The sequence below is a fragment of the Carcharodon carcharias genome, chromosome 7 (assembly GCF_017639515.1).
Source record: "Carcharodon carcharias isolate sCarCar2 chromosome 7, sCarCar2.pri, whole genome shotgun sequence".
NCBI lineage: Eukaryota > Metazoa > Chordata > Chondrichthyes > Lamniformes > Lamnidae > Carcharodon > Carcharodon carcharias.
The window spans coordinates 239,345-260,827 of NC_054473.1; the positions used below are offsets into that span (position 1 = coordinate 239,345).

Here is a 21,483-nt window from a genome sequence, read left to right on the forward strand (position 1 = left end):
AAGAACTTCTTTACGCAGAGGGTAGTGAGTGTCTGGAATTCGCTGCCCAAGTTGGTGGTGGAGGCAGAAACTCTAAACTCTTTTAAAAAGTATCTGGATCTGCACCTAAAGTGCTGTAAACTGCAGAGCTATGGGCCGGGTGCAGGAATGTGGGATTAGAAAGGGCACCTGGGTGTCCTCGGGCTGGCATGGACAAGATGGGCCGAATGGCCTCCTTCTGTGCTGTAACTTTTCTATGGTTCTTTGGTTCTATGCGTGTTCATACAGCACTCCAACTAATTGCAGAGATGGGACTTCTTCCCTTGACCTCCAATGATTGGATCTTACGAACATAAAAAAAACAAACATACGAATTAGGAGCAGGACTGGCCACTCGGCCCTTCGAGCCTGCTCCATCATTCAATGAGATTATGGCTGATCTGATTGTAGCCTCAACCTCACATTTCCACCTGCCCCCCAATAATCTTTCACCCCCTTGCTTATCAAGAATCTATCTATCTCTGCCTGGAAAATATTCAAGGACTCTGTTTCCATCATCTTTTCAGGAAGAAAGTTCCAAAATCTCACAACCCTCAGAAAAATTTTCTCTTTACCTCTGTCCTAAATGAGTGACTCCTCATTCTTAACCAATGGCCTCTAGTTCTAGGTTCTCCCGCTAGAGACAACATCCTTTCCACATCTGCCCTGTCAAGACCCCTCAGGTTCTTATGTATTTCAATCAAGTCTCCTCTTACTCCTCTAAACTTCAACAGGTACAAGCTTACCCTGTCCAATCTTTCCTCATAAAATAACCCACCCACTCCAGGGATTAGTTTAGTAAACCTTCTCTGAACTGCTTCCAACGCGATTACATTCTTTCTTAAATAAGGAGACCAATAATGTTCACTGTACTCCAGGTGTGGTCTCACCAATGCCTGTATAACTGAAGCATAACCTTCCTACTTATGTAGTCAATTCCCCTCACAATAAATGATAACATTCTATTAGCTTTCCCAATTACTTGCTGCACCTGCAAACTAGCTTTTTGCAATTCATGCACTAGGACACCCAGATCCCTCTGCATCTCAGATCTCTGCAATCTCTCACCATTTAGATAACATGCTTCTTTTTTATTCTTCCTGCAAAAAGGGACAATTTCACATTTTCCCACATTCTACTCCATTTGCCAGGTTTTTGCCCCTCACTTAACCTATCTTCCTTTGTAACCTCCTTGTGTCCTCTATACATCTTAATATCCTACCTATCTTTATGTCATTTGCAAATTTAGTAACCATACCTTTGGTTCTTTTATCCAAGTCACTTATATAAATTGTAAAATGTTGAGGCCCCAGCACTGGTCCCTGTGGCCCACCACTCGTCACATCTTACCAACCAGAAAAATACCCATTTATGCCTACTCTGTTTCCTATCAGCTAGCCAATTTTCTATCCATGCAATATGTTACCACCTACACCAGGAGCTTTTATTTTCTGCAATAACCTTTGATGTGGCATTTTATCAAATGCCTTATAGAAATCTAAATACAGTTCATCCACCGGTTCCCCTTTATCCACAGCGTATGTTATTTCTTCAAATAACTCCAATAAGTTGGTTAAGCTTGATTTCCCTTTCACAAAACCATGTTGACTCGGCCTGATTACCTTGAATTTATCTAAGTGCCCTGCCATTACGTCTTCAATAATAGCTTCTAACATTTTCCCTATGACAGATGTTAAGCTAACTGGCCTGTAGCTTCTTGCTTTCTGTCTCTCTCCTTTTTGAATAAAGGAGTTATATTCGCTATTTTCTAATCCAATGGAACCTTCTCTGAATCTAGGGAATTTTGGAAAATTAAAACTAACGCATCTTGTATCTCACTAACCACTTATTTTAAGGCCCTAGGATGAAGTCCACCAGGACCTGGGGATTTGTCAGCCCGTAGCTCCAACAGTTTACTCAGTACCACTTCCCTGGTGACTGTAATTTTCCCAAGTTCCTCCCTCCCTTCCATTTCCTGATTTACAGCTATTTCTGGGATGTTACTCGTATCCTCTATAGTGAAGACCAATGCAAAATACCTATTCAATTCATCTGCCATCTCCTTATTTTCTATTATTAATTCCCCAGAAGCACTTGGTCTATAGGACCAACACTCATTTTGTAAACTCTTTTCTTTTTAAAATATCTATAGAAACTCTTACTATCCATCTTGATATTTCTAGCTAGCGATCCTCTTCTGATCCTCAGACCTGTCATGCTTACTCAAAATCTGAGTCTTAGCTCGGGATAATATCAGTCTGAAATGAGAGCTTTCCTCATCTTTATGTCCAAGGGCTTCCATTAAGCAGTCACTATTCCTGTCAAATCCTGTATCTACCCTGATTTAATTCAAATCGAGTAATTTGAAAATTTGCTCATTTTACAACCCCTTTAACTCATGATCATTGAAACTGTTGAACAGGTTCGAGGGAGGTTAATAGCCTACTCTTGTTCTTATGTCCAACATTCCTACATCTCACAGGTCAGAATGTTCTCACCTGAACGTTGTACTATCATATCAAGGCATCAGCCTGCCTCATTGAGGACTATTTCATCTCTGGATTAAAGGTTATGGGTTGCATCACTTAAGCACATAGATGTGACTGACACTCCAGTGCAGTACTGAAAAAAAAAACAAATTGTCAGAGGTGCTAAACCGAGGTCTTGTCTGGCTCTTCCAGTGGCTTTGGGTAGATGCTGTAGATTCTTTAGTACTATTGACAACAGTGGTGAGTACTCCCAGTTTCCTGAACAATACCACCAACCAAACAGTATCTGGTCATTAATCACATTTCTCTTCATTGGATCTTGCTATGACAAATTGACTTGTGTGAATGATGGTCACTGCACAAGGTAGGTCACAGTACATGAACCACTTTCTGAGAAACTCAATCAAGCACTGTGTCCACTTACTGCCACTTGGCCTCCTTCCTCATCGAGATATTTTTTCACATCACTCATGGCTTTTGATGCACATTGTCTGCAGACAGAAAGACAGGAGGCAATCAATCTACTATGATTGATAAACAACAGACACATGATATTAAGGGACTGCAGTCCCACTGAGAATTACCTTCGGATTTGCAAACCTTCTTCATTGTCGGGAAGGAAAAACTCGAAGGATTTATAAGTCTTCACCAGGTCACGTCGATACTGCCCAACATTAAATGCTGTAAAAATAGAAGAGTTATCCAATTGTACACTACCTAACATCAATGGATCACTGCACTGTGAAAGTGTGTCACACACCTCAAATAACAACACAAATGCATTGAAATACAATATTTCACTTTGTGTTTTGATGTGAAACTTCACAAGCAAACAAACATCATAAAATTTGGTGCTCTTAACACCCAAAACATATGGCCAGGCAGTCTCTTACATAGGAGATATAGGTCATGAAACTCAAATTCTAATACAAGGAGAAGCATCCTGAATGGGCTGGAGAATAATGTACTGCATGGTGAGCTGTGAAGTGATATCAAGCAATATAGTCTTTGAAGGGACCAGGTTCTATCTGTGGTAGGTAGAGTTAGCTGATTTCAGCCAGAGCAAATCTACAATTAATCTCAATGACTCTCAGCTATGGAATAGGAGACAAAAACAGCCAAAGTTCCTGCTCATGATCAGTGCCAACTCCTGTTGCAATACAAGTGTGTGTGAACAGTGTGTGAGGAGCTTGACATTGATGGTCTACCCTGTGTCATTCACCCTACAATTACTGTCTAGTACTTCAGGGTTTTGGGTCAGGTGCCCAGGATCTCTAGTTCAGATGGAACTAAAGATTCAACAACAGCCACCTGAGGATATCTAATCATAGGATCTTACAACAAAGGAGGGGGATTTTTGGTCAATCCTCCTGCATCAATAAGAGGAGGGGCAGTTCGGGACTCAGGGAATGAATATGGGCAGGTGAAAGGAGTATCAGTGGGAAAGCATTTTGATGTTAGTGGTCATAATACAGTTAGATTTAGTGTAATTATGGAAAAGGACAAAGATAGACCAGGAGTAAGTATAAGTTTTAAACTGGGAAAAGGCCGGTTCTACTAACCTGAGATATGATATGGCAAAAGTGGACTGAAATTAACTATCTGAAGGCAAATCAGCATCAGAACAGTGGAAGACATTCAAGGGGGGAATAGAAAGGGATTAAAACAAATATGTTCCCATAAAAAAAAGGGTGCGACTCCCAAATCTAGAGCCCCCTGGAAATGAAAGAGCAGCCAGGGTACAATAAAGCAAAAAAAAGGAGAAATTATATCAGATACATTGAGTCAATATTGCAAAAAGCCTAGAGGTAGAGAAATTCGAAATAAAAATGGGAAAGCAAAGAGAGGGCAGGAAAAATTACTTAAATTGGCAAGTAGAGTCAAGGAGATCCTAAGATGTTTAGAGATACATAAAGAGCAAGAGGATAACTAAGGGAATAGCAGGGTAGCATTTGTCAATAGGAACGAGGCTCTTGTAGCCTATGTGGATGAGGATGAGCAAACTGAGCACCACACCATGGACAGGAGGCCATTCAAGCTGGTGGAGCAAAGAGGAATGTAGTAATATTGCTGAAAAAAAGAGACATGTCTAAGCTTTTCATCTTGCACTCATCAGGGCACCTTGCAAGAATACCAATGTAAGGGGAAAACAACAATTTATCCTGTATGTGAAGAGGGTATTGAGTAGTTGGCAAGTGGCGTTGCCATGGAGAATGCACCACTGCTGGTGCCAAGCATTGTTTGAAATTTAAACCAGCCAGCTTGACACTGATTGGTCAAGGCATTGCCCTGAGGAATGAGTCAGTGAATGGCTGTCACTTATTTTGTTTAGCTGAAACAGGCACAATGTGTGTACGTGTTCTTTCTGTCTGTAAAGAACAGGGTCTCCTGTGTATTAATATATGTAGCTTGCAGCACACACAAATGCACCACACTGCGAGCCCAACTGAAAATCTTAAGTTGTCAGCGTAATTCTTCGCACAGTGAGGAATATTTAACTAATGTTGTCCAATCTAATGTTGGACACTGTGTTTTGAGTTTTGCAAGTACGGGCAGGTTGGATATGGTTTGTACCTTGCCTGTTGCAAACATCAGCTGGGACATGGTGTTTGATGCGACCCACCATAGGATATATGGCCTAAATACCGAGCACCACACTAACACTGAAATTCATATGTCACATTACTCGTTTATATGATAGGCAGAACATCTTTTTGGCTTGACGGCAGCATCCTGTTAGTGGTGAATACCACTTGTGCTGCTACTCATAGTAACATCATGAAACAGCTAATTTCACCTGTTGCTCAAATTTTTGAGACACCTTTGCCCTTCCAGGGTAATCTGAGATAGACTGGGCACTTTTCAGAGTTGAAAATGACAGCCTTAGGCCCGTTCATGAGTTTGCGTGATATATAGCGTGAAATGATCTGATCAGGGTGGCCATTATCCCACAGGATGTCTTTGATGCACCTATTTCAGCATCAAGCTTGAAAGGTGAGCAAATGGCTTGGGCCCTATTTACAAGCTTTCCAACGATAGCAATCTTATAGCATGTGGAACTGCAAGAATCCCAACATGTGTATTGACCAGGGAAGATAGGCTTGCAGTAGAGAGCTTCCAGCTGATTTCTCAACAGTAGGGTCAAGGAAAGGGAGTTCATCTGACTGCTCCATTTCAAAGATGAATTTGAGCACAGGATGGAGCCCATTAAGACATGTAAGGAAATTATTAAATGCAGCTGCAGATTTAAATGTAGCAAATGTATTATCCATATATCGGGAATATGCGAGGGGTGGGAGGTTAGGTGTCATTCCATGGAAGACACGTTTCTCATAGAACCCAACAAAGATGTTTGCGAGAGCTGGGCCTAGAGGGGATCCCATAGCAATGCCATCTATCAGGGCGTACATGGTGTCATTAAAGCTGAGCTCAACTGCGCAAGTTGCTGAGTTCATAAGTTCAGTGAATGCTGATTCATACAGTGGTAGCGAGTCTAGATCGCCATGATCGTGGTCTACCGCTTTGGAGACTGTTCAGAGGGGCTTCACTAGGTTGATACCTGGAATGAGTGGATTGTCTTATGAGGAAAGGTTGGACAGACTGGTCTTGTGTCCACTGGAGTTTAGAAGAGTGAGGGGTGATTTGATTGAAGTTTACAAGATCCTGAACGGTCTTGACAAGGTGGACATGGAAATTTTAAAACAGTGCCCCCTGTGGCTGAGTCCAGAACTAAGGGTCACTGTTTTAAAATTAGGGGTCGCCCTTTTAGGACAGAGATGAGAGGAATTTTTTTCTCTGAGAGTTGTGCAACTTTGGAATTCTCTGCCTCAGAAGGTGGTGGAGGCGGGGTCACTGAACATTTTTAAGGCGGAGGTAGATAGATTCTTATTAGGCAAGGGAATCAAAGGTTATCAGGGTTAGATGGGACTGTAGAATTCGAAACACAAACAGATTAGCCATGATCTTAATGAATGGTGGAGCAGGCTCGAGGGGCCGAATGGCCTGCTTGTGCTCCTATTTTGTACATTCATGTGAAGGGGAAGCAGTGGATATGGTGTATTTGGATTTCCAAAAGGCATTTGATAGGGTGCCACATTAAAGATTACTACACAAGGAGTTCATGGGTTTGAGGTAATGATTGGGTAACTATCAGAAACAGAGAGCCGGATAAAAGGGCCATTTTCAATTTGGCAAATTGTAATTAGTGGAGGGCTACAGGGATCAGTGCTGTGGCCTCACCTATCAAAAATATAAATTAATGACTTGTATGAAGGGACAGAGTCTATTGAAGCCAAATTTGCTGATGATACAAAGACAGGTAGAAAAGCGAGTGGTAAAGAGGCCACAAGGAGTTTGCAAGGGTTACAAAATGTGAGATTGTCCAGCTTGGTAGGAAGAATAGAAAAGCAGAATATTTAAATAGAGACAGATGACAGGGGGATCTGGGTGTCCTTATATATGAATCACCAAACGTTAGCATGAGGCACAACAGGTAATTAGGAAGACAAATGGAACTTTGGCCTTTAGGGCAAAGGGGATCAAGTATTAAAGTAGGATTTACTTCAAACATGTAGGGCATTGGTGACACTGCACCTGGAGTACTGCGTACAGTTTTGGTCTGCTTACTTATGGAGGGCCATACTCGCACTGGAGGCAGTTCAGAGAAGGTCGGTTTGTGGGATGCAGGAGTTGTCTTGTGAGAAAAGGTTGAACAGTTTAGGCCTATTGGAGTTTAGAAAAATGAGACGTTGTTGAAAGGTGTAAGATTTTGAGGGGGTTTGACAGTAGATGCTGAGAAGATGTTTCCCCTCATGGGAGAATTTAGACCTGGGGGCATCGTTTCAGAGTAAGGGGTCTCCCATTTAAGGCTGAGATGAGGAGGAATTTCTTCTCTTAGAGGGTCATGAATCTTTGGAATATTCTATCCCAGAGAGCTGTGGAAGTTGGGTCATTGAACATATTCAAGGCTGAATTAGACAGACTTTTGATCTACAAGGGAATCAAGGATTATGGAGGGCGGGCAGGAAAGTGGAGTTGAGGTCACAATCATTTTGCCAAATAATGTAATGCCCAACAGTCCTGTGTAAAATTATAATGTCGTCTACATTGGTGCTGGTCATCCTTAGTGACAATGCATTTTTCAGCCGGTTATCTAATTAGGCAGCTACACTTGGGAACTTACCTTTAGTTGGGACCCCAATCCAGTTAAAATAACGAGTGAGTTTCTTTGATATGTAGGTTTTCCCTCTGGCTGGCAGACCCATCATTACAATGAGCGAGGGCGAGTTTGTCAAGTGTGGTATCCATGCTGGAATTGAGAGAGAGCATATGCCTATTGGTCAAAATGTAGCACATAATAATTTCAAATCCCATCTATTGTTTGAAAGCCAACAATGAAAGATCAGCAGCCTGGAGTGACTGGGTAAGTTGTTTGCTTATGTACTAAACAAAAACATTGAGAACAGCACCAGGAAAACTCTGCACCTCATTCATTGACTCAGTAAATCATGAGGCTCTGTGGATTGTGCTTTAAAGATTTGGATGTCCAAGAAACTTCACAATCCTGCAACTGTTTCATGAAGATATGACTGAAACTGTGTTGTGGTAGATCTGAAACAAGTGCCTTCAAAATCTGAACTGGGGTCAAGCAAGACTGTGTAATAACCTCCATACTATCTGACAGTGGCTGTTCACCTCAAAGGTAATGGCCGTCTGGTGTGAGTATTAAATATGGAAAACTCTAACTTCAGTCGCCTCTGTGCCAAATTAAACTGACCACCTTAGACATGCATGATCTAACGTTTGCGTATGACTGCAGAGTGGTTGCCCAATCTACACCAGATTTGCAAGCCACTCTCGACCTCTTCAATTCTGCGTACCAGAAACTCAGCTTGGCCTTGAATGTTGTCAAAATAAAATTCATATCAACCCACATCTGGTCAGCCAAATATTTCATCTTCTTTGTATGTTGAAGGGGAGACCCGGGATTGTGTTGAGCTCTTCCCACATCTCAGCAGCCACCTCTCTCAAAAGGGCCACCACTGATGAGGAGATCGAACACTGAGCGCCAGCTCAGCCTTCCGCAAACAATGGCAACCAGTGTTTGATAACAAAGGCTTCCGCAAATCAATGAAGGTTTGAGTGTACAGAGCAGCTGTCGTCACCACACTCCTGGACTGCAGTTAGACCAGGACTATGAGTGACACACAAGAGTTGGAGAAACCCCATCAGCAATGCCACCATCGCATCCTCCAGATTCAATAGAAAGATCTTAGAACAAATGCCAGTGTCCTTCTTGAAGCCAGCTCCACAAGCCTTCAGGCAAAACTCCTGCAAAATAAACTTCGATGGACTGGACACTGCATCTGGATGGCCAAAGAACACTCTGTGGGAGAATATCAATGCCATTTCATGCTCTTGTCTGGACCTGGAAAAATGCATCGATTTTGCTTCCAATTCCTCTACTCTCTCACCTTCACATGGTCCATCTCCGACACTTCCTCTCCCTTCCTTGACCTCACTGTCTCCATTTCTGTTTACCAATATTCATTACAAGCCCACCGACTCCCACAGCTACCTCGACTACAGCTCCTCACACCCTGCTTCCTGTAAGGACTCCATCCCATTCTCTCAGTTCCTTTACCTCCATCGCATCTGTTCCGATGATGCCTCCTTTTAAAATGGTGCTTCTGACATGTCTTCCTTCTTCCTTAACCAAGGTTTCTCCCCCACTGTGTTGACAGGGCCCTCAACCGTGTCTGACCCATCTCCCGCACCTCTGCCCTCAAACAGAGTGCTGACCCTTGCTCTGCCATTAAGATTCCGCTATCTTACCTTTAAGCCACTATCAGCACCTTCTTTACTCTTTACCACTACCATTAACCCTCCCTTTGTCTTGTGCCCATGGCATCTCTCCTTAGCCGTCACCTATTACTAACCTTCTATCTTGCTCCACCCCCTCATAAACAGAATAAAATCATATTTCTACTTATCTTTAGCTCTGAAGAAGTCATACAGACTCAAAACATTAACTGTGTTTCTCTCTCCACAGATGCTGCCAGTTCTGCTGTGTTTTTCCAGCATTTTCTGTTTTTATTATCGTATGGAAACATTCTCAGTGCAGTATTCAAAGTAAGGATGGACACAGATGAAGTGAACCTTGGATATTACTGTAGGACCAGAGGATATAAATGGAAATTATTGAAAAAGAAATTTAAAATTGAAATAGTTGGCGGAATCTGTCAGTGTGTGAAACACACTGCTCATGTAGAGGGGGGCAATGGAGAGCCATTGGATTAGACAGGTGACTGATGGATGGGACATGCAGGTAATTTTCAAATTCACCCCTCAGCATAACTCCTCAGAGCAGCTACCAACTGGTTCCAAAACATCTCCATGCTTCTCCCAGCAGATCATGCTCTCCTCCATACCAGCCTGGCAGTGTATTTGGGTCTGCTACACAGCTCTTTAACCGTTTCCACCTTGCTCTATTCCCATGCCCTTCACCTAGAAAGACTGCTGTACTGATGAATCAGTGGACTGTTGCAATGGGAGGTTTACAGAGACAGTACTGAAAACTGAAAGTCACCATAGTCCCAGGAGAGCATGAGGTGCTCTCTCATTAGAGAGAGAGGTGACTGGGGTGAGTTTAACCTGAGGGTCACCACACCTCAGCTGAGGGGTGAGGTTGAGAAGGCAGGGCCTTCATGGAACATCTCAGCTAGTACAGGAATTGAGCCTCCACCGTTGTCATCACTCTGCATCATAAACCAGTCATCTAGCCAACTGAGCTAACCAACCCCTTAGAGACAGAATGATGAGGTAGCTCACAGCTTCAGGGATCTCGGAATCAGGGCTGAGTTTAATCTGAATTTGCAAATCTGATTCTAGGAAGCAAAATAAAGCCAAGGTATGATAGCAGAGGAATAAGCATGCCTATTTCTGTCACTGAGCACATGTCAGTGTTTACACAAATCTTTGATTAATCCACGCACAGGGGAATGGGCCCTGGTTACTTTCTCTCGCTGCACCAGCTTTGAGATTGCAACATACCCAGAAGTAAGGATGACATGGAGAATATCAATATTGTCACCTATCCTGATCTCATATGTCGACTGTACAATCTCAAACTAAACTTGAGATGTAAAAAGGTCTGTAGAGAAAAACCTCGTGCTGACCACCACAGACTGGTAACAAGAAGTGATGAAAGGTCCTTGACCTGAAACGTTAACTCAGTTTCTCTCTCCAGATGCTGCCTGGCCTGGTGAGTAATTTCCTGCATTTTCTGTTTTAATTTCAGATTTCCAGCATTCATAGTATTAGATTTTGTAAAATCTCATTAAATGTGTCAGTTACTAGAGCGCCTAACAGTTACTAGTGTACGAACATACAGCCAAAAACACTGCACATGGGATATATTGTGTGAAGGCCAGCAATACACACACCCAACAATGCAGAGAGGTTTCAAAAATGAAATGACTGCCCCTTTCTTCTTGGTTCCACAAATATAATTGGCATCCCTCCCTCCATCTGAGATGATGGACATGCAGCAAATCAATGCAATGGGACAGTTTCAGATGGTGCCCTTTTGTTGATGGCTGAAGAGGACAATCTGGCAGAAGCAGTTTCTGCTACAAACGCTCTCAGGTGTGGTTGGGAGGTGCTGTGTGTGGTGGTGGGGCTTGTTGCTAAGCTGACTACACACCTTTCACTTATTTTACTGACTGGCACACAATCTTCCAGACTAATTTTAAACTTTATATCAAATGTGAGGAATAGGAGAGTTACAGGGTGATTGAAAGTGAAAACAACACAAACACCAGTGTCTCCCCACCCCAGTGTTAAGGAATATCACTGGGGGAGGGGATCAGACACTGTTTCAATCCACATCCAGTTACTGCACAGCTTTCACAATCAACAGCTGAACTACACAAGGAAGGTGGTGCACGGTCTGGTAAACTAACATTACATCATCAGGGTGAGAGCAAACCAGTGACAGCTTGCATTTACCTAGCGCCCTTAACATTGTAAATTGTCCCAAAAGGCTCCACAGGAGTGAATATCAACAAATTCAACACTGGGCCACAGAATGAGAGACACTCAGACAGTTACCACAGGCTGGGTCAAAAAGGTAAGGAGAATCCCAAAGAGAGACAGAAAGGCAGAGGGAGAGGTGGCACTGGTTTAGGGAGGGATCTCCAGCTGGGGCCTCACTGACCCCCCAGGCGCCCTGCCCCTCACTGACCCCCCAGGCGCCCTGCTCCTCACTGACCCCCCAGCGCCCTGCTCCTCACTGACCCCCCAGCGCCCTGCCCCTCACTGACCCCCCAGGCTCCCTGCTCCCCACTGACCCCCCTCCGGCGCCCTGCCCCTCACTGACCCCCCAGCGCCCTGCTCCTCACTGACCCCCCCACAGGCGCCCTGCTCCTCACTGACCCCCCAGCGCCCTGCCCCTCACTGACCCCCCAGCGCCCTGCTCCTCACTGACCCCCCCAGGCGCCCTGCCCCTCACTGACCCCCCAGCGCCCTGCTCCTCACTGACCCCCCAGCGCCCTGCTCCTCACTGACCCCCCAGCGCCCTGCCCCTCACTGACCCCCCAGCGCCCTGCTCCTCACTGACCCCCCAGCGCCCTGCTTCTCACTGACCCCCCAGCGCCCTGCTCCTCACTGACCCCCCAGCGCCCTGCTCCTCACTGACCCTCCCCAGGCGCCCTGCCCCTCACTGACCCCCCAGCGCCCTGCTCCTCACTGACCCCCCCAGCGCCCTGCCCCCCACTGACCCCCCCAGTGCCCTGCCCCCCACTGACCCCCCCCCCAGCGCCCTGCCCCCCACTGACCCCCCAGGCTCCCTGCTCCCCACTGACCCCCCAGGCGCCCTGCCCCTCACTGACCCCCCAGCGCCCTGCTCCTCACTGACCCCCCAGCGCCCTGCCCCCCCACTGACCCCCCAGCGCCCTGCTCCTCACTGACCCCCCCCAGCGCCCTGCTCCTCACTGACCCCCCAGCGCCCTGCTCCTCACTGACCCCCCAGGGCCCTGCTCCTCACTGACCCCCCAGCGCCCTGCTCCTCACTGACCCCCCAGCGCCCTGCCCCCCACTGACCCCCCAGCGCCCTGCCCCCCACTGACCCCCCAGCGCCCTGCTCCTCACTGACCCCCTCCCCAGCGCCCTGCTCCTCACTGACCCCCCAGCGCCCTGCCCCCTCACTGACCCCCCAGCGCCCTGCTCCCCACTGACCCCCCCTCCGGCGCCCTGCTCCTCACTGACCCCCCCCCCAGCGCCCTGCCCCCCACTGACCCCCCTGCGCCCTGCTCCTCACTGAACCCCCCCCCCCAGCGCCCTGCCCCCCACTGACCCCCCAGCGCCCTGCTCCTCACTGACCCCCCAGCGCCCTGCCCCTCACTGACCCCCCAGCGCCCTGCTCCTCACTGACCCCCCAGGCGCCCTGCCCCCCACTGACCCTCCCCCAGGCGCCCTGCTCCTCACTGACCCCCCAGCGCCCTGCCCCCCACTGACCCTCCCCCAGGCGCCCTGCTCCTCACTGACCCTCCCCCAGCGCCCTGCCCCCCACCTGACCCCCCAGCGCCCTGCCCCTCACTGACCCCCCAGCGCCCTGCCCCCCACTGACCCCCCCCCCCTGCCCCTCACTGACCCCTGCCTCACTGACCCCCCAGCGCCCTGCCCCTCACTGACCCCCCAGCGCCCTGCTCCTCACTGACCCCCCCCCAGCGCCCTGCCCCCCACTGACCCTCCCCAGGCGCCCTGCCCCTCACTGACCCCCCAGCGCCCTGCTCCTCACTGACCCCCCAGCGCCCTGCCCCCCACTGACCCTCCCCCAGGCGCCCTGCTCCTCACTGACCCCCCAGCGCCCTGCTCCTCACTGACCCCCCCCCCCAGCGCCCTGCCCCTCACTGACCCCCCAGCGCCCTGCCCCTCACTGACCCCCCAGCGCCCTGCTCCTCACTGACCCCCCCCCAGCGCCCTGCCCCCCACTGACCCCCCAGCGCCCTGCCCCCCACTGACCCTCCCCAGGCGCCCTGCCCCTCACTGACCCCCCAGCGCCCTGCCCCTCACTGACCCCCCAGCGCCCTGCCCCTCACTGACCCCCAGCGCCCTGCTCCTCACTGACCCCCCAGCGCCCTGCTCCCCACTGACCCCCCAGCGCCCTGCTCCTCACTGACCCCCCCAGCGCCCTGCCCCTCACTGACCCCCCCAGCGCCCTGCTCCTCACTGACCCCCACCCAGGCGCCCTGCCCCCCACTAACCCCCCAGCGCCCTGCTCCTCACTGACCCCCCAGCGCCCTGCCCCTCACTGACCCCCCAGCGCCCTGCCCCCCACTAACCCCCCCCAGCGCCCTGCCCACCACTGACCCCCCCCCCAGCGCCCTGCTCCTCACTGACCCCCCAGCGCCCTGCACCCCACTGACCCCCCAGCGCCCTGCCCCTCACTGACCCTCCCCAGGCGCCCTGCCCCTCACTGACCCCCCAGCGCCCTGCCCCTCACTGACCCCCCAGCGCCCTGCTCCTCACTGACCCCCCAGCGCCCTGCCCCTCACTGACCCCCCAGCGCCCCTGCTCCTCACTAACCCCCCAGCGCCCTGCCCCCCACTGACCCTCCCCAGGCGCCCTGCCCCTCACTGACCCCCCCAGGCGCCCTGCTCCTCACTGACCCCCCAGCGCCCTGCTCCTCACTGACCCCCCCAGCGCCCTGCCCCTCACTGACCCCCCAGCGCCCTGCTCCTCACTGACCCCCCAGCGCCCTGCCCCTCACTGACCCCCCAGCGCCCTGCCCCTCACTGACCCCCCTGCGCGCCTGCTCCTCACTGACCCCCCCAGCGCCCTGCTCCTCACTGACCCCCCAGCGCCCTGCCCCTCACTGACCCCCCTCCGGCCCTGCCCTCACGGACCCCCCAGCGCCCTGCCCCCCACAGACCCTCCCCCAGGCGCCCTGCTCCTCACTGACCCCCCAGCGCCCTGCCTCCTCACTGACCCCCCCCCAGCGCCCTGCTCCTCACTGACCCCCCAGGCGCCCTGCTCCTCACTGACCCCCCAGCGCCCTGCTCCTCACTGACCCCCCCAGCGCCCTGCCCCTCACTGACCCCCCAGCGCCCTGCCCCTCACTGACCCCCCAGCGCCCTGCCCCTCACTGACCCCCCAGCGCCCTGCCCCCACTGACCCTCCCCCAGCGCCCTGCCCCCACTGACCCCCCAGCGCCCTGCCCCTCACTGACCCCCCAGCGCCCTGCCCCCACTGACCCCCCAGTGCCCTGCCCCCCACTGACCCCCCAGCGCCCTGCTCCTCACTGACCCCCCAGCGCCCTGCCCCTCACTGACCCCCCAGCGCCCTGCCCCCCACTGACCCCCCAGCGCCCTGCTCCCCACTGACCCCCCAGCGCCCTGCCCCCCACTGACCCCCCTCCGGCGCCCTGCTCCTCACTGACCCCCCAGCGCCCTGCTCCTCACTGACCCCCCCAGTGCCCTGCCCCCCACTGACCCCCCTCCGGCGCCCTGCTCCTCACTGACCCCCCAGCGCCCTGCTCCTCACTGACCCCCCCAGTGCCCTGCCCCCCACTGACCCCCAGGCGCCCTGCCCCTCACTGACCCCCCCCCAGGCGCCCTGCCCCTCACTGACCCCCCAGCGCCCTGCTCCTCACTGACCCCCCAGCGCCCTGCTCCCCACTGACCCCCCAGGCGCCCTGCCCCTCACTGACCCCCCAGCGCCCTGCTCCTCACTGTCCCCCCCAGCGCCCTGCTCCCCACTGACCCCCCAGCGCCCTGCCCTCACTGACCCCCCAGGCGCCCTGCTCCTCACTGACCCCCCAGCGCCCTGCCCCTCACTGACCCCCCAGGCGCCCTGCTCCTCACTGACCCCCCAGCGCCCTGCCCCCCACTGACCCCCCCCAGCGCCCTGCTCCCCACTGACCCCCCTCCGGCGCCCTGCCCCTCACTGACCCCCCAGCGCCCTGCCCCTCACTGACCCACCCCAGCGCCTGCTCCTCACTGACCCCCCCCCCCAGCGCCCTGCTCCTCACTGACCCCCCAGCGCCCTGCCCCCCCACTGACCCCCCAGCGCCCTGCCCCCCACTGACCCCCCAGCGCCCTGCCCCTCACTGACCCCCCAGCGCCCTGCTCCTCACTGATCCCCCCAGCGTCCTGCCACACCACTGACCCCCCTCCGGCGCCCTGCCCCTCATCTCACCCCCCAGCGCCCTGCCCCCCTCACGACCCCCCCCAGCGCCCTGCTCCTCACTGACCCCCCAGCGCCCTGCTCCTCACTGACCCCCCCAGCGCCCTGCTCCCCACTGACCCCCCAGCGCCCTGCCCCTCACTGACCCCCCAGCGCCCTGCTCCCCACTGACCCCCCTCCGGCGCCCTGCCCCCACTGACCCCCCAGCGCCCTGCCCCCCACTGACCCCCCAGCGACCTGCTCCTCACTGACCCCCCAGCCCCTGCTCCTCACTGACCCCCCCCCCAGCGCCCTGCTCCTCACTGACCCCCAGCGCCCTGCCCCTCACTGACCCCCCTCCGGCGCCCTGCTCCTCACTGACCCCCCCAGTGCCCTGCCCCCCACTGACCCCCCCCCAGCGCCCTGCCCCCCACTGACCCCCCAGCGCCCTGCCCCTCACTGACCCCCCAGCGCCCGGCTCCTCACTGACCCACCAGCGCCCTGCTCCTCACTGACCCCCCAGCGCCCTGCTCCTCACTGACCCCCCAGCGCCCTGCTCCTCACTGACCCTCCGGCGCCCTGCCCCCCACTGACCCCCCAGCGCCCTGCTCCTCTCTGGACCCCCCTCCGGCGTGCCCTGCTCTCACTGACCCCCCCCCCCCAGCGCCCTGCTCCTCACTGACCCCCCTCCCGGCGCCCTGCTCCTCACTGACCCCCAGCGCCCTGCTCCTCACTGACCCCCCCAGTGCCATGCCCCCCCCTGTCCCCCCCCCAGCCGCCCTGCCCCCCACTGACCCCTCCAGCGCCCCTGCTCCTCCACTGTCCCCCCTGCGCCCTGCTCCCCCACTGTCCCCCCAGCGCCCTGCCCCCCACTGACCCCCCAGCGCCCCTGCTCATCCACTGACCCCACCTCCCGCGCCCTGCTCTCACTGACCCCCCCAGCGCCCTGCCCCCCCTATCTGACCCCCAGGCGCCCTGCTCCCTCTCTGACCCCCCCAGCGCCCTGCTCCCCACTGGACGTCCCCCAGCCGCCCTGCCCACCACTTAGACCCCCCAGCGCCCTGCCCCCCACTGACCCCCCCTAGCGCCCTGCCCCCCACTGACCCCCCAGCGCCCGGCTCCTCACTTGACCCCCCTCCGGCGCCCTGCCCCTCACTGACCCCCCCAGCGCCCTGCCCCTCACTGACCCCCCAGGGCCCTGCTCCCCACTGACCCCCAGGCGCCCTGCTCCTCACTGACCCCCCAGCGCCCTGCTCCTCACTGACCCCCCAGCGCCCTGCCCCCACTGACCCTCCCGGGCGCCCTGCTCCTCACTGACCCCCCCACAAGCGCCCTGCCCCCCACTGACCCCCCGGGCGCCCTGCTCCCCACTCACCCCCCTGCGCCCTGCTCCCCACTGACCCCCCTCCGGCGCCCTGCTCCCCACTGACCCCCCAGCGCCCTGCCCCCCACTGACCCCCCTCCGGCGCCCTGCTCTCCACTGACCCCCCAGCGCCCTGCCCCCCACTGACCCCCCTCCGGCGCCCTGCTCTCCACTGACCCCCAGCGCCCTGCTCCTCACTGACCCCCCAGCGCCCCGCACCCAGAAACATAAAAAATAGCTGGAGTAGGTCGTGCGGACCTTCGAGCCAGCTTCACCATTCAATATGATTATGGCTGGTCCTACCTTAAATCCATACTCCCACCAGTTCTCCCCAAGTTTCCTTGATGCCTTTCCCTCTGGCTGGCAGACCCATCATTACAATGAGCGAGGGCGAGTTTGTCAAGTGTGGTATCCATGCTGGAATTGAGAGAGAGCATATGCCTATTGGTCAAAATGTAGCACATAATAATTTCAAATCCCATCTATTGTTTGAAAGCCAACAATGAAAGATCAGCAGCCTGGAGTGACTGGGTAAGTTGTTTGCTTATGTACTAAACAAAAACATTGAGAACAGCACCAGGAAAACTCTGCACCTCATTCATTGACTCAGTAAATCATGAGGCTCTGTGGATTGTGCTTTAAAGATTTGGATGTCCAAGAAACTTCACAATCCTGCAACTGTTTCATGAAGATATGACTGAAACTGTGTTGTGGTAGATCTGAAACAAGTGCCTTCAAAATCTGAACTGGGGTCAAGCAAGACTGTGTAATAACCTCCATACTATCTGACAGTGGCTGTTCACCTCAAAGGTAATGGCCGTCTGGTGTGAGTATTAAATATGGAAAACTCTAACTTCAGTCGCCTCTGTGCCAAATTAAACTGACCACCTTAGACATGCATGATCTAACGTTTGCGTATGACTGCAGAGTGGTTGCCCAATCTACACCAGATTTGCAAGCCACTCTCGACCTCTTCAATTCTGCGTACCAGAAACTCAGCTTGGCCTTGAATGTTGTCAAAATAAAATTCATATCAACCCACATCTGGTCAGCCAAATATTTCATCTTCTTTGTATGTTGAAGGGGAGACCCGGGATTGTGTTGAGCTCTTCCCACATCTCAGCAGCCACCTCTCTCAAAAGGGCCACCACTGATGAGGAGATCGAACACTGAGCGCCAGCTCAGCCTTCCGCAAACAATGGCAACCAGTGTTTGATAACAAAGGCTTCCGCAAATCAATGAAGGTTTGAGTGTACAGAGCAGCTGTCGTCACCACACTCCTGGACTGCAGTTAGACCAGGACTATGAGTGACACACAAGAGTTGGAGAAACCCCATCAGCAATGCCACCATCGCATCCTCCAGATTCAATAGAAAGATCTTAGAACAAATGCCAGTGTCCTTCTTGAAGCCAGCTCCACAAGCCTTCAGGCAAAACTCCTGCAAAATAAACTTCGATGGACTGGACACTGCATCTGGATGGCCAAAGAACACTCTGTGGGAGAATATCAATGCCATTTCATGCTCTTGTCTGGACCTGGAAAAATGCATCGATTTTGCTTCCAATTCCTCTACTCTCTCACCTTCACATGGTCCATCTCCGACACTTCCTCTCCCTTCCTTGACCTCACTGTCTCCATTTCTGTTTACCAATATTCATTACAAGCCCACCGACTCCCACAGCTACCTCGACTACAGCTCCTCACACCCTGCTTCCTGTAAGGACTCCATCCCATTCTCTCAGTTCCTTTACCTCCATCGCATCTGTTCCGATGATGCCTCCTTTTAAAATGGTGCTTCTGACATGTCTTCCTTCTTCCTTAACCAAGGTTTCTCCCCCACTGTGTTGACAGGGCCCTCAACCGTGTCTGACCCATCTCCCGCACCTCTGCCCTCAAACAGAGTGCTGACCCTTGCTCTGCCATTAAGATTCCGCTATCTTACCTTTAAGCCACTATCAGCACCTTCTTTACTCTTTACCACTACCATTAACCCTCCCTTTGTCTTGTGCCCATGGCATCTCTCCTTAGCCGTCACCTATTACTAACCTTCTATCTTGCTCCACCCCCTCATAAACAGAATAAAATCATATTTCTACTTATCTTTAGCTCTGAAGAAGTCATACAGACTCAAAACATTAACTGTGTTTCTCTCTCCACAGATGCTGCCAGTTCTGCTGTGTTTTTCCAGCATTTTCTGTTTTTATTATCGTATGGAAACATTCTCAGTGCAGTATTCAAAGTAAGGATGGACACAGATGAAGTGAACCTTGGATATTACTGTAGGACCAGAGGATATAAATGGAAATTATTGAAAAAGAAATTTAAAATTGAAATAGTTGGCGGAATCTGTCAGTGTGTGAAACACACTGCTCATGTAGAGGGGGGGCAATGGAGAGCCATTGGATTAGACAGGTGACTGATGGATGGGACATGCAGGTAATTTTCAAATTCACCCCTCAGCATAACTCCTCAGAGCAGCTACCAACTGGTTCCAAAACATCTCCATGCTTCTCCCAGCAGATCATGCTCTCCTCCATACCAGCCTGGCAGTGTATTTGGGGTCTGCTACACAGCTCTTTAACCGTTTCCACCTTGCTCTATTCCCATGCCCTTCACCTAGAAAGACTGCTGTACTGATGAATCAGTGGACTGTTGCAATGGGAGGTTTACAGAGACAGTACTGAAAACTGAAAGTCACCATAGTCCCAGGAGAGCATGAGGTGCTCTCTCATTAGAGAGAGAGGTGACTGGGGTGAGTTTAACCTGAGGGTCACCACACCTCAGCTGAGGGGTGAGGTTGAGAAGGCAGGGCCTTCATGGAACATCTCAGCTAGTACAGGAATTGAGCCTCCACCGTTGTCATCACTCTGCATCATAAACCAGTCATCTAGCCAACTGAGCTAACCAACCCCTTAGAGACAGAATGATGAGGTAGCTCACAGCTTCAGGGATCTCGGAATCAGGGCTGAGTTTAATCTGAATTTGCAAATCTGATTCTAGGAAGCAAAATAAAGCCAAGGTATGATAGCAGAGGAATAAGCATGCCTATTTCTGTCACTGAGCACATGTCAGTGTTTACACAAATCTTTGATTAATCCACGCACAGGGGAATGGGCCCTGGTTACTTTCTCTCGCTGCACCAGCTTTGAGATTGCAACATACCCAGAAGTAAGGATGACATGGAGAATATCAATATTGTCACCTATCCTGATCTCATATGTCGACTGTACAATCTCAAACTAAACTTGAGATGTAAAAAGGTCTGTAGAGAAAAACCTCGTGCTGACCACCACAGACTGGTAACAAGAAGTGATGAAAGGTCCTTGACCTGAAACGTTAACTCAGTTTCTCTCTCCAGATGCTGCCTGGCCTGGTGAGTAATTTCCTGCATTTTCTGTTTTAATTTCAGATTTCCAGCATTCATAGTATTAGATTTTGTAAAATCTCATTAAATGTGTCAGTTACTAGAGCGCCTAACAGTTACTAGTGTACGAACATACAGCCAAAAACACTGCACATGGGATATATTGTGTGAAGGCCAGCAATACACACACCCAACAATGCAGAGAGGTTTCAAAAATGAAATGACTGCCCCTTTCTTCTTGGTTCCACAAATATAATTGGCATCCCTCCCTCCATCTGAGATGATGGACATGCAGCAAATCAATGCAATGGGACAGTTTCAGATGGTGCCCTTTTGTTGATGGCTGAAGAGGACAATCTGGCAGAAGCAGTTTCTGCTACAAACGCTCTCAGGTGTGGTTGGGAGGTGCTGTGTGTGGTGGTGGGGCTTGTTGCTAAGCTGACTACACACCTTTCACTTATTTTACTGACTGGCACACAATCTTCCAGACTAATTTTAAACTTTATATCAAATGTGAGGAATAGGAGAGTTACAGGGTGATTGAAAGTGAAAACAACACAAACACCAGTGTCTCCCCACCCCAGTGTTAAGGAATATCACTGGGGGAGGGGATCAGACACTGTTTCAATCCACATCCAGTTACTGCACAGCTTTCACAATCAACAGCTGAACTACACAAGGAAGGTGGTGCACGGTCTGGTAAACTAACATTACATCATCAGGGTGAGAGCAAACCAGTGACAGCTTGCATTTACCTAGCGCCCTTAACATTGTAAATTGTCCCAAAAGGCTCCACAGGAGTGAATATCAACAAATTCAACACTGGGCCACAGAATGAGAGACACTCAGACAGTTACCACAGGCTGGGTCAAAAAGGTAAGGAGAATCCCAAAGAGAGACAGAAAGGCAGAGGGAGAGGTGGCACTGGTTTAGGGAGGGATCTCCAGCTGGGGCCTCACTGACCCCCCAGGCGCCCTGCCCCTCACTGACCCCCCAGGCGCCCTGCTCCTCACTGACCCCCCAGCGCCCTGCTCCTCACTGACCCCCCAGCGCCCTGCCCCTCACTGACCCCCCAGGCGCCCTG

At 52.0% G+C, this 21,483-nt stretch overlaps 1 protein-coding gene across 1 annotated transcript in view; it reads right to left on the bottom strand.

The window, feature by feature from the left end:
• The window catches only part of LOC121280446 (6-phosphofructo-2-kinase/fructose-2,6-bisphosphatase 4-like), a 230,776-nt gene that overhangs the window by 158,894 nt on the left and 50,399 nt on the right, over window positions 1-21,483 (bottom strand). Inside the window, exons 2-4 of the mRNA XM_041192440.1 lie at window positions 7,690-7,815; window positions 3,092-3,188; window positions 2,932-2,998 (exon numbers count right to left, since the gene is read on the bottom strand). Coding sequence (XP_041048374.1) covers window positions 2,932-2,998; window positions 3,092-3,188; window positions 7,690-7,815 — 290 coding nt within the window. The remainder of the gene's footprint in view (window positions 1-2,931; window positions 2,999-3,091; window positions 3,189-7,689; window positions 7,816-21,483) is intronic.